The sequence below is a fragment of the Pelophylax lessonae genome (genome assembly GCF_965119305.1).
Source record: "Pelophylax lessonae genome assembly, chromosome: 2".
NCBI lineage: Eukaryota > Metazoa > Chordata > Amphibia > Anura > Ranidae > Pelophylax > Pelophylax lessonae.
Window position 1 is genome coordinate 510545697 of NC_138769.1, and position 13967 is coordinate 510559663.

At 38.1% G+C, this 13967-nt stretch overlaps 1 protein-coding gene across 1 annotated transcript; it reads left to right on the forward strand.

The window, feature by feature from the left end:
* Window positions 1-1362: 1362 nt before the first annotated feature.
* Window positions 1363-12536, forward strand: ACOD1 (aconitate decarboxylase 1; the record flags this gene model as incomplete). Its single annotated transcript, XM_082246280.1, has 5 exons — window positions 1363-1440; window positions 2615-2776; window positions 7545-7634; window positions 9192-9397; window positions 11490-12536. The coding sequence occupies 5 exons, from the start codon at window positions 1363-1365 to the stop codon at window positions 12448-12450; spliced, it is 1497 nt and encodes a 498-aa protein (XP_082102406.1). The 3' UTR covers window positions 12451-12536.
* Between the last annotated feature and the right edge of the window lie 1431 nt (window positions 12537-13967).

The following is a 13967-nucleotide window of genomic DNA, read 5'->3' on the forward strand; positions in this document are numbered from 1 at the left end:
TTAAAAAATCCAGATATACCACATCCACAGGCCTCCCTCTATCTGGATGGCAGCTCACTTTTTTCACTGATTTTCCCAGCTGGTATTGTGCACAATCACACCTAACTTGATAAAACAAAGAAAAGCCATTAGAATATCAGAACTTGTAGAACTGTTTATACCATTTATCTATCTATCTGTAGGTCTGTGTCTTTTAACCAGTTTCTGACCACCCGCCGCCTTTTTACGGTGGCAGGGTGGCTCGTACAGGCAAAATGATGTAGACCTACGTCGCTTGCCTGAGAGGAACTGGGGGGCAAGCGCGCGCCGCCGCTGGCGCGCTCCTGCCTCCGATAGTCAGCGGGGAAGCCAATGGTGTGTCAGGTGGCTCCGATTGCCGCCTGACACTCTCGATCATTCCCCGCTGAGAGAGAAGGACGGTCGTCTGTTGTAAACACAGCCGACCGTCCTTCTCCCTGGGACGATCGCAGAGCTCATGTGATCCTGCTATATAGGATCACATGTCTCTGTGGTCATCTCAGAAGCCACGCCCCCCACAGTTAGAATCACTCCCCTAGGGTCACATTTAACCCTTGATCACCTATACTGTTAACCCCTTCCCTATCAGTGTCATTATTACAGTAACCGTGCATATTTTTAGCACTAATTTCTGTAGTAATGTCACTGGTACCCCCAAAATTGTCAAAAATGTCAGTCAGGGGTCCGATCTGTCTGCCGCAATGTCGCAGTCCCGTAAAAAAATTGCAGATCGCCGCCATTACTAGTAAAAAAAAAAAAAACTATATAAAATGACATAAATCTTTCCCGTAGTTAATAGATGCGATAACTTTTGCGCAAACCAATGAAAATACGCCTTTTGCCATTTTTTTTTTTTTTTTTACCAAAAATATGTAGCAGAAAACAATTTTTTTTTATTTTTGGGAATGTCATATAGCAGAAAGTGAAAAATATTGTTTTTTTTTTTTTTTTTTCAAAATTGTCGCTTTTTTGTTTATAACACAAAAAATAAAAATCGCACAGGTGATCAAATACCACCAAAAGAAAGCTCTATTTGTGGGGAAAAAAGGACGTAAATTTAGTTTGGGTACAGCGTTGCACGACCGCGCAATTGTCCGTTAAATTAACGCAGTGCCAAATCGCAAAATTGGGCCTGGTCATTAAGGGGGCAAATCCTTCCGGTCCAGAAGTGGTTAATAAGCATGCATACATGTTGAATGTTTAACCTGTGTAGTGGATTTTTTTCTGACTGTAGAAGGCTGACTGGGATGTTGAAAATGATGTAAACTGGAAAATCCAACCACAAAAAGAGGAAGAAAGAGACGTAAGGGGAGGTTGATTGGAGCTGCTACACACTATAAAATGATGGTGTTTGAAGAAATGAGGACTAGAATCGGACTACACTGCAGACTGATTGTAAGAGGAAGGATGTTTGCAACCAAGGTACTGTGCTGGATTGTCATTGCCGCAAAGTATGAAAACTATGTCTGAACTATTACTAAAAAATTTCTTCATTTTTTGTACACAAGTTTATTATTTTACCCTGACTAACTTGAGTTTTAATCTGTTCTGATAAAACCATTTCATCAATTGGAAAAAAGTCCTGTTTTTTAGAATTTGGCTACATGTAGCAATTTTGAGTTTGAGTAGATTTACTTTGTATGTACTGTATATCCTGGCATGACAATCATTTGCAATGACAATCATTTTTATAGCAGTTAGATAATAGAAGAAAATATCCAGTGAGAGAGGGTGATTCAGGGGCCAAGAATAATCTTTTAATCAAATGTCCTAGCTATTTAACCTTTTATGCAGGGTATTGATACTCAGTGTATCCTTACATTATTATGTTTGCTATACATATAATATATATATATATATAATATATATATATAATTTTTTCTCACCCAAGATCCACACAACTTACACTCAATGTTAACTTAATTTTCCAACAGAATCTTATGTGAAAAAGATGTGGGAATCATGGGTGAATGTTGTGTGAATTTTGGGTGCAAGCATTGAAAAATAGAACCCATAGTACCTATTTTAAATGTTTTCTTCAGAACAGTATTTTTCGCTAGAAAACTAAAGATAAAATAGTGGTGCCATAGTAGCTATCGTTTGCAGTAATATCATTTTTAGGGCTAACTAAACTTCGGTTGGACTAAAGGAACCCATGGGACATCAAATTATTTTCTTTTCAAATATAAACTTTTATTAGAGTCCAGAGAATGAGCACATCAGTACAGAGGAAACAAGAAAAGACACTTTCCACCTTTCAGAGTTAACACAAATCAATACACATCATACAACTAGGTGAAAAAATGTCACAAATAGAACTGCTACTACAAATGTTACCAGTTGGCACAAATATTTGGTATTAGAACTTTGTATATTCAGTTGACTAGCCACACAGAAACATGTAAGCTAAATCATGAAAACAAAGTCATGTTTTTTTTTTAGAATTTGGCTTACATTCCACTGTATATGTGAATAAAAAACTATTCATAAAAATGTGTTACATAAGGTTTTGTTATGATCTTCATCTTTACTACGTAAGCTGCTACCATATGAAAATGTGCATTTTAGTAATATGTTGATTTGTATGCATTTTTAGACTGTAACAGGGAGTTTTGCTGGCATGATCCATGGTCTAACTGTAAATAACCTCACGGAACGAGTCATTCAGAGAAGCAAGAGAATGATTTTAGACACTTTGGGTGTTGGATTGATTGGAACTACAACAGAGGTTTTTCACAAGGCATTGCAGTACAGCAGGGTAAGTATTTTACCTGTGCAGAGGTCCTTTTAATATGTGAGATGTCTAGGCCTTCTTAAACAAATATAAAGTATGCATGTAGTGCTATTTCAGCGTGGAATTCCTTCAATGTCCAGCCTTACAAGACCTGTATAAATGCAAATTCGATAAACATACAACATAATTGCTGACATTTCTGACCTTATTTGTGTCAAACCAGTGACAAATAGAGAGCCCACCATAGAGAACCAACATGCGTTGCCAACATCCCAATTGGTAATGAAACAAAAGACTAACCCCCTATTTAAATGGGATTATAGAGGCAACTACAATGTCTACATCAAATTGTATAAAATCATATATTTATTGAAACATATTAAATTCCATAGTCAATGTCACAATATAAAATTGACAAAAACTGCTGCAGTTTTACATGTCAGAATAAAGTACTGTATATGAAACAATCACTCTCACCCAAAGCGCTTTAGGAAAAAATCCTTTTTTTCAGCGGTATACTTGGAAGAGGTTCAGTAACAGATGAACTTTGTTTGGTTGCAGTTGATTATTGCACTTTATTAATTTTTTTTTTCTTATTAAATTTGCACTTTGTATGCTAATAGGAGATGTGGGGGTTTAGAATTCCTGAACCAAAATCCCAGCTTATTATTTTTATTGTTTTATTTTTTATTTTTGACAACAATAAATTAGGAAAACCTGTATAAAGCAACTTTGCATTCCCAATAGAAAAACAATAAGCCCATGGCTGATTTATCAGTCTCATAAATCACATCTAAATCACAGATGAAGATAATAAATGAGGTAGCGCTGTCATTACAATACTCCCAAATACCAATTAATGTAATATAATACACATTAATCCTAGAAATGCTTTAAATCACAAAAATAAAAGTATCCATTCAATAGCATAAAGTCCAAATAGCACCCATAAATTGTGCAGTAAAATTATGAGAATGGGAAGCAGGATTTTTGCTAAATAAATAACCTTAAAGCATATTTAAGATACAATAAATAAATAACACCAGACAGAAAAAAAAAAGGTTTGGACAAAGGCGGCGGCTGTTTTATTATTGACTTTTAAAATTAACATAATAGAAAATACCTCAGACTTTATTTAGAATTCACTTAAAAACGTCCAGAACCAGTCCAGCCACCACGGCTCGGGCTGACAATAAACAACATTAAAAATAATTTTATTTCAAAAATTTTGTTTTTTTAACAACCAACATTTTCCAACATCTCATTACTCAATGTCAAAACATTAACATCCACCAAAGCACTTCAGCTAAGGCGACAGCAGAAGTCAAATAATTTAATAACTGGCCGCGACAAACTAGGTTTTAAATAAAATTGGGGGGGGGGGGGAGAGAACAGTCCAGATAGCTCCTGACGAGATGAAGTGACCCAGAGCCCCGCGGTCACCCTTAAATAGCCCTATCTGGGACTGGCTGGGGCTGGTTAGCCCCCAAGAAGCGGGAAGATTCAGGCGGGAGCCGGGCTCCACGCTCTATTCTGCCTAGAGATACTGCTCAAAAAGCGGGAAACTACAAAAAAACTCACAAATCTGCCCAGAGACCTAGAGCTCTGGGCGGGAAATTTCAAAACTGAAGTGACCCAGGTCAAAAGTTCAGCCTGACCGTCTCCTCACTAAATGAATAGGCCTAATAAACCTTATCACTAACTTTATTTCAATTTCCAATTTATTAACCCCTGCTACCATCCCATAAAGAAAATGTAGGGTTATAAAAACCCCATTTTCTCCATATTCCTCAAAATTCTTCTTCAGTTCACCACATGAGTGTCCACAAAAGGGCCACAGTTGAAGCACAGCATGTGGTAGTTTATTCAGTTATTTCTTACAATAACAACTGAAAAGCTAGGGACCATGCCTGGAAAAGCCATACAATGGGATAAAGTTGACATCACCTGAGGTGTTTTTGCCAATCATTTAAGTATGAGAGGCAGTACATTCTGGTGAGTGAGACTGGATGTGGGAGAAAGGGTTGAGAACTTTCTCATGTGGTGGACTGAAGAAGGATTTTGAGGAATTCTTTTAATGCTCGTTTTATTTGTGCTATTTGTAATATATGCCATTTGATAGATACATTATTCGATTTAAAGCATTTTCATGCTTTCGAGTATTGTAATCACAGTGCTACTTCCTATCTATTATCTTGATCTGTGATTTAGATGTAGATGTGACTTATGAGATTGGTTATCAATCTTAGGGGGCAGCAGTGATGGAGGTTAATAATACTTTTTTTTTTTTTTACTATTAATAGAGTTTTTTATTTTTATTGTAGTTTAGTTTAGTTTCATATTGGATCTGCTATTTATTACTATTTTTTTTTCATTACACTGTGCACAATATATACGTTTGGTTATTTGAGCGCAGTTGTACATAGCGCAGTTTTCTTTTTTGATACGCACACACATACATACATACATACATATATATATATATATATATATATATATATATATATATACATATATATATATATATATATATATACACAGTATCTCACTAAAGTGAGTACACCCCTCACATTTTTGTAAATATTTTATTATATCTTGTCATGTGACAACACTGAAGAAATGACACTTTGCTACAATGTAAAGTAGTGAGTGTACAGCTTGTGCAGAACAATAAAAATTTATTGTCCTGTCAAAATAACTCAAAACACAGCCATTAATGTCTAAACCACTGGCAACAAAAGTGAGTACACCCCTAAGTGAAAATTTCCAAATTGGGCCCAAATAGCCATTTCCCCTCCCCGGTGTCATGGGACTCGTTAGTGTTACAAGGTCTCAGGTGTGAATGAGGAGCAGGTGTGTTAAATTTGGTGTAATCGCTCTCACTCTCTCATACTGGTCAATGAAAGTTCAACATGGCACCTCATAGCAAAAAATTCTCTGAGGATCTGAAAAAAAGAATTGTTGCTCTACATAAAGATGGCCTAGGCTATAAGAAGATTGCCAAGACCCTAAAATTGAGCTGCAGCACAGCAGCCAAGACCATACAGAGGTTTAACAGGACAGGTTTCACTCAGAACAGACCTCATCATGGTAGACCAAAGAGGTTGAGTACATGTGCTCAGCGTCATATCCAGAGGTGGTCTTTGGGAAATAGATTTATGAGTGCTGCCAGCATTGCTGCCGAGTTTAAAGGGGGGGGGGGGGTCAGCCTGCCAGTGCTCAGACCATATGCCGCACACTACATCAAATTGGCCTGCATGGCTGCCGTCCCAGAAGGAAGCCTCTTCTAAAGATGATGTACAAGAAAGCCTGCAAACAGATGGATTACTGGAACAATGTCCTGTGGTCTGATGAGACCAAGATAAACTTATTTGGTTCAGATGGTGTCAAGCGTGTGTGGTGGCAACAAGGTAAGGAATACAAAGACAAGTGTGTCTTGCCTACGTTCAAGCATAGTGTTTGGGAATTTCATGGTCTGGGGCTGCATACATGCTGCTGCCACTGGGAGCTACAGTTCATTGAGGGAACCATGAATGCCAACATGTACTTAGACAGCAAGGCAGTGTTCCAACATGATAACGACCCCAAACACACCTCCAAGACGACCACTGCCTTGCTAAATAAGTGGAGGGTAAAGGTGATGGACTGGCCAAGCATGTCTCCAGACCTAAATCCTATTGAGTATCTGTGGGGCATCCTCAAACAGAAGGTGGAGGAGCTCAAGGTCTCTTACATCCACCAGCTCTGTGATGTTGTCATGCAGGAGTGGAAGAGGACTTCAGTGGCAACATGTGAAGCTCTGGTGAAATTCCATGCCCAAGAGGGTTAAGGCAGTACTGGAAAGTAAGGGTGGCCACACAAAATATTGACACTTTGGGCCCAATTTGGACATTTTCACTTAGGGGTGTACTCACTTTTGTTGCCAGTGGTTTAGACATTAATGACCGTGTGTTGAGTTATTTTGAGGGGAGAGCAAATTGACACTGTTATACAAGCTGTACACTCACTACTTTACATTGTAGCAAAGTGTAATTTCTTCAGTGTTGTCACATGAAAAGATATAATGAAATATTTACAAAAATTTGAGGGGTGTACTAACTTTTGTGAGATACTGTATATAAAATTATTTTTGTATGCTCAGATATTTGTTGTTTCATGGCTGATTTCTATCAGTTCATATTTTCCATAGTGAAAGAGTTTCTCTTCTGCCTGGGTGATGAGAACATTTACCTTTCCACTGAACAGCCTGAATTGTCACATGTAACCAGATGTATGTGGGAAGACATGGTACCATACTCTATTGTAATAATGGGAGTCTTAAAAGAAAGCCTTAAAAAATAAATAAATCTTTACATGAGAGGGAAAACCCCAAATTCAGCACTGCTTGCTATGCACAGCCAAATACAAGTTTCATAACTTAGAGTCCACTTTATTTGGCAAGCGGGACTTCATTTACTTCAAAGCTATAAAAGTAGTCAAAATAATAAGCTAATAAAGAAAAACTGTATTATATGTGTTCTATTTATTCTTTGCAGTAGAAAGATTTTAAAATGTACCAAACTCTGCAAAAGAATAGCATAAAATACCTACTGCATTGAAGTTATGTCTCTAAATAACAATTGTTCCCAGTTGTCAGATGTAATTTACTTTCCAAGTAATCACGATAAAATGTTTTTTTTTTAACACTTATCTATCATTTTGGATTCAATAATAACAGTTTTTCTAGAAATATTTGGTCTCATTTTACCTTTTCTTTTCTTACTCTGTCACCTATTTTATTGATTGATTTCAGATTTATAGCACAGACATCTCAAGCACAGTTTGGGGCCAGCCAGATCTCCGACTCCCTCCTCTCTACGCTTCTTTTGTCAATGGCATTGCGGTAAGAAACTTTTACAATGATCCTTGTGTACAATTATCTTGGATCAATGTTAGATTGCCAGTCAGCATTTTTCACAAGTAAAGCGTAGTAATAATACATAATGACGAATAGGTTTTCTGCATAGTTTGCAGTAGCTTTTGCTTGAGAAAAGAGCCTGTATTGTAAACGTGACAGCTGTAATAATTGGTTGATCTGAATGTTTACTTCTGCTTCATAAAAAAGGTTTCTGAGGAAAAATAAGTAGAAATGTATTTTATACCAGACTGTTGCATTACATGTGCAGTATAAAAGTTGCAAAGAAAGCATGCATGGGTGAGATCTTACCCATTGCAAAGTAGTCATTTTTTAAAAAGGAACATAGATGACCATTATTTAGGTAATCTTACTAGTGTGTTGTTTAATGTAGTTCTTTCTATCCTCGCACTGGAATTCTCATAGAAGTAATTAAATATGTCACATCCCCCTACCTCAACGGTCTACCCAGTTATGGCCAGAATTTTGGGGAGTAAGAAAATCCCATGCTTTTTTGGCCTATACAGTTATCCTTTTCATGCTTCAGCAAGAATTGCACAAGCCAAGACATCTCGTATGTCTCCTAATATTTTATTACCAATGGATTATGGTGCGAAGGGATCGAACCCTTTGTTGAGTATAGGTTTAGTACAAAGACCTACAAAAAAAATATTTTGGGAGAGCAGCTGAAGGTGGATAGAGTGGCTTAAAACTGCACAAAAAACAGAACCTTAAAACTGCACAAAAAACAGAACCTATTTCAATATTTTATTACTGCACATATGTGCTATTTAAAGGGGTTATCTACTTATTTGCACATGTACAGCAAAACAAACCAGTTTGTCAGGTACAACTGGCTGGGGGTTGAAAGCTGCAGGAGGAGCAACTGTAACAGGACTGGAGTGCTTGTTTAAATTCCCTACCTCCTCCTCTGATGTCCAATGGTGCAGGGAGAGTTCTAAATCAAAATCGCATAAAGAGGCCCCTGACCCTTGTAAATACAGATGCTAGTAGAAGAAGTATTCCACTACTGATTACATCAGAGGACTCAAAAGGAAGCCAGTAGTGGAAGACTTTTTTTTACCAGCTTTTGTGTTTGTGTGGCAGCAGCAAGTCAGAGAGCTGAAGAAAAAAGGATGTGCAGACAGCCACACTACTGTAGATACCACATTTATTTAGAAAATGGCTAAACAGGGTAAATAAGCAAGAAAACAGCAGCAGAGGAGCAGGGTGACACGCTGACATGTTTCACACTACACCAGTACTTATTCTATGAATAAGCCCTAGTGTAGCCCAAAACATCATCAGCTGTGAGTTGGGCCTGCACTTGTTCAGTGCTATTGTGGAAGTATGTGGCTGGTGGACCTGGAGTGTTGTTTCCTCTCTTGTTAAATCAGAGAGTTGTCACAGCGGTGCCCTGAGTACAGGAGTAGTGTCAGGAGGTGCCATTTGCAGAACTTGCTTGTTCTGGCACAAAAAAGGTATAACCATAAACATTTGGCCTTTTTTTTTTCACTGTATGGTTACATGTACATTATATTATAGGTTCACTCGATGGACTTTGATGACACTTGGCATCCTGCCACACATCCCTCAGGAGCTGTCCTTCCTTCCCTGGTTTCCCTTTCAGAATCATTATCAACACATCACAAGAAATCAGGATTAGACTTTCTCTTGGCATTCAATATTGGTATTGAGGTACAAGGACGACTCATGCATTTCTCTAATGAAGCCAGCAATATTCCAAAAAGGTATGATATTTTGTAAAATTGAAAATAATACAGTTTTGATTTAGAAGTTACAACCTTGGCAGTTTTGTAGATCATTTACACCATAACAGGCATTAAAGCACGTCACTACCAGTTTAAAAATGATCAATACCACAACGCTTGGTAGTACACCATAGATGTGCAATTTAATGCAAATTTAATTGCAAACCAATGCACAGCTACAAAGTGCTTGAATGAATCTTAGTTCAAGCACATTACACAGATGCATAGGCTATGTGTTTTGCAATAACTTACACTAAAGAAAATCATGCAAGACCTATTTTTACATGCATTCAGTTGCATTAACTGTGTTATGGTGTAAAGAAACCCTGAAGACCTTATGCCAATGTGGTGTATTGAAGAAACAATCAATAATGAGTGCATTGCATTTTAAAAACAAGAAAATAGCTGCCAGCTGTGTCAGATTCCTAAGGTAATCAAAAAGAAAGAAATGTCCTCAGCACACCAAGGATTCCTCAAAAGGGTCCAAAGCTTTAATTTAACGGTTAGATGGTAAACATAGGGCAACGTTTTGGAGCCATTCAGGGCCCCTTCATCAGCAAGTCACTTGCCTGAAGAAGGGGTCCTATGTGCCTCCCTAGCTGTACGTTTACCATGGGAACACAAAATTAAAGCTTTGCACCCTTTTGAGGAATCCTTGGTGTGCTACTGGCATTTCTTAAATTTAAATGTTTTAAAAGCTTTTTTGAAACATTTCCAGCCTGTGGTCATTACAGCACCCAACATTACTGAACAACCACTTTCAGGTACATGGGCATGGGGAATATTGCGTTCAGAATCATAAGATAGTCCCGCATTTTAAAAAGAGCCCAAAATGTGCTGGTTCAAGACAAAAAAAACAGGTTCACTGGATAGTTCAGCACACTCCATTGATAATACCAATCTCCCCCGCTACCATCTTGCCAGCCAAAACTCTGTAGAAAATAACCAACATTTTTTTATATATGAAGGACTCCTATGACCCCCTCTTTTTTTTTTTCCATGATGCAGCACTTGATACCTGATGAGCAAATCACCAAGCACAAGCATTGCCATGAAGAGGAGGGTTTTTAGCCCTGTGTAATCAGACCCAGTTAGACTAAGACTGAAAAGAAATTACAGAGGATTATTAGTTGGGGCATTGACGAGTGAATGGGGTGAAAAGGGAGCACAAGGGGAGGAAAGATAAAAGTAGAGCTTAATGCCTCCATTAAAAGTCCCCCTGCAAAGTCTCACAAATACCAGCTGATTCCGCTAGTGAAGTCCACATTATGCAGTTCCTAGTGATGGGTACAACACTACTAGTGAATTAAAAGCAGTGTTGCGCTACAGTTGAATGTGTCCCATTTGCGCTACAGTTGAATGTGAAGATGCTGCAGAGGATGTTGCTATCAGTATTTTCATTACTGATTAGTAAACCTAAAGTCTGGCAATCTGCACCTTGCCACACCTAGTCCTGCACACTGCCTCTGTTGCTGAATGCTTCCTCACTGAAGGCTGCGGTATCTGAAAGGGGGAGTGTATAAGACTTGAAGGAAAATTGGGTTTGGCTAACTCAAGAGGTAACTGCATTTGAGACCTGTTTAGATTACCACACAAGAGCCTTTAGATGTTCTTTAAGCAGGGAGTTTGTGGGCTATAAAGAAAACCTCTTCACAAAATAGGCAAAATATAGGTTGCTTTTAAGGTTTGTCCCTGAAACATCTGTGTTTTAAAAAAATGAAAGCTACAAGATTACAAAAGTTGTGCTTTTCTTGCATGCCAGCTTAGTTCCTAATATTTTCAGCTGTTTTAGTATTTTTTATTTTTTTCTAATATTGCATATCATAATTTTATAAATGATTAATATTTCAACACCGAACAAAGTGCTAGGGTATGTAGAGCTTCAGTGCAAACCAGAGAAGATAGGACTGGGACTGCAAATTATGGCAGCAGTTAGCAGTTATTCATAATAGGATTTTCTTTGTCATTTACAGTGGTGTATTATTTCAATATGTACTTCCACATGATTGTAGAATTATTGACATATTTAGATTGTTCAGAGTGAACTTAATTTGCAATTTTCTGTCTACAGGTTTCACCCTCCCACCGTTGTTGGTACAATGGGAAGTGCAGCAGCTTCTTCAAAATTTTTAGGCCTTGACCAAACTCAGTGCAGAAATGCTTTAGCTATAGCTGCCTCATATTCAGGTGCCCCTTTGGCAAATGCAGCCACACAAACAAAACCCCTTCACATTGGTAATGCAGGGAGACATGGTCTTGAGGCGGCTTGCTTTGCATTCTTGGGGCTTGAAGGAAATAAGCACATCCTGGATTTAGAGTCTGGTTTTGGTGCTTTCTATCATGACTATGAGCCACAAGCAGTGCCATCTCTTGAATCATACAATTGGCTGCTAGAAAAACAAGATGTTGCTGTCAAAAGCTTCCCTGCTCACCTTGGAACGCACTGGGTGACAGATGCGGCTTGTACAGTGCGGAAGCACATTGTTAGAGATGGTCACTCCCTTCCAGTCAATGACATTCAGAAAATCCAACTAAAAGTCCCAGATGTTAAATATGTGAATCGCCCCTTTCCATCTTCAGAACATGAAGCTCGTCATTCCTTCCAGTTTAACGCCTGTACAGGCCTCCTAGACGGCAATGTGAGTGTTCATTCTTTTAGTGATCACAATATCTCCAGGCCAGAAATAAAGGCACTGCTTGGTAAAACAGAGCTTGTACACCCACCGGATAATGTACCCAATTTTGATAAACTTTATTGTGAGATCAGTATAACAATGACAAACGGAGCCACCTTTACAGAAAGATGTAACACTTTCTACGGTCACTGGAGGAATCCATTGAGCAACAAAGATCACCAAAAGAAATTCATATCCAATGCATCCATGGTCTTGTCAGCAGATGGAGTAGAAGGAATTATAGAAGTAGTGAAGAACCTGGAAAACATATCTGACTGTTCAGTGCTTAGCTCTTTTCTCAGGCTAAGAAATCAAATGACTGATAAGCATGAAAGGTCACTGTACAATAAATCATGAGCACTGACATTCTTTGGTTTATACATCAGATAGATGCCATTCTAGTTCATATCACTTAGGTCACACACGTTATTCTATATTTTGATTTCTCATCACTATAGAACACCCTATTTGGCCTGTGTTAAGGGGGCTAAGTAATACAAATGAGTACCAAATACACCTTTCACATTTTTTTTGTGGCACCTCTGATCACTTGTAGGTATCCAGGAGTAGAACTATAAAGAGAAGTGCCTTTTAGGGGAGTCATACGACTCTGAGGTTCAAGCCAACCAAGTTTTCATTTTCTGCAAGCTGTAAACTTGTTGACTGTGGTACCTTGCTGTTATAGTTCATTCTGGTTTTATTTGCTGATTACAATCAAATATCATGGTTGGCGATAAAGGGATAGATGCTAGTATGTCCCCAAGTCATCTTGAAAGATAAATATAATCTTGGCTCTATAGAATTTCAGGTTTGATGTGGAAAATATATAAAAAGTATAATTTAAGGTTTGGTAAAACAGCACGGGTTGTGAAGGTCTCCTAATAAGCATTACTAATTACCGCAACTGCCCTTAATGTGGAAAATATGACCTGTTTTTTAACACAGGAATAATTGAGAAACACTAACTTAAGAAAATCTATTTTATACCTGCTGTTATATATGAGTGCCTGCGTTTGTTTTTTTTTTTTTTCTCAGAGAGAGAAGAAAATGTCAGTCTTATCTGCTTTTAAAGTTTAAATAATTTGCTTAAATGTATCCCTAGATCAGCATACTATTTTAAAGATAATGTTTGATTTTACTCACTGCCTATAGATTGTGTTTGAAATATTCTCCTATAGCTGAAGTCCAGGCAAAAATGGCCACTCACCGAGCAGAAATGCAAGTCTCCTGTAGTGATAAAATGCATGACTCACTTGATGATGTTGAATTTGTCTTTTAAGAAAGTATAATACTGAAAGTGCATGCTTCCCTTGTTATGTGGTATATTAGATTGTGCCTGGCTGCCATTAATCATTTCCATCTAGCCCACACTCCATTTACTTGCCTGACTGTATACAACTTAGCTTAAAGTAGAACAAGGGAAGGGTTATAATACCCCTGACAATTGTTTTTCCCCCATCTGTGTCCTATTGGGTAGATTGCCCTTCACTTCCTGTCCCATAGCCAAATAGGAATTGAGAGGAATTCCCTGCACATAAGGAAATTCCTTGGGGGTTTGTAAAATGAATGTAGCCTTTCCGGGGTGTGCTGAGTGATTATGCACAGGGACTTAAATGGAGCCAAGGATCCATGGGCTGCAAAATAAAACCGCTCAGGACTTAGGATCTATGGGCTGCAAAATAAAACAGCTCAGGACTGAGGATCTATGGGCTGCAAAATAAAACAGCTCAGGACTGAGGATCTATGGGCTGCAAAATAAAACAGCTCAGGACTGACTCTCCTTAGAATTAGCAACTTGTAGCAACACGATTTTGCACAAATAGGTTGCTTGGTGTATGCCAATAAATGCCAGGCTAAAAAAGGCCTTTGATGAA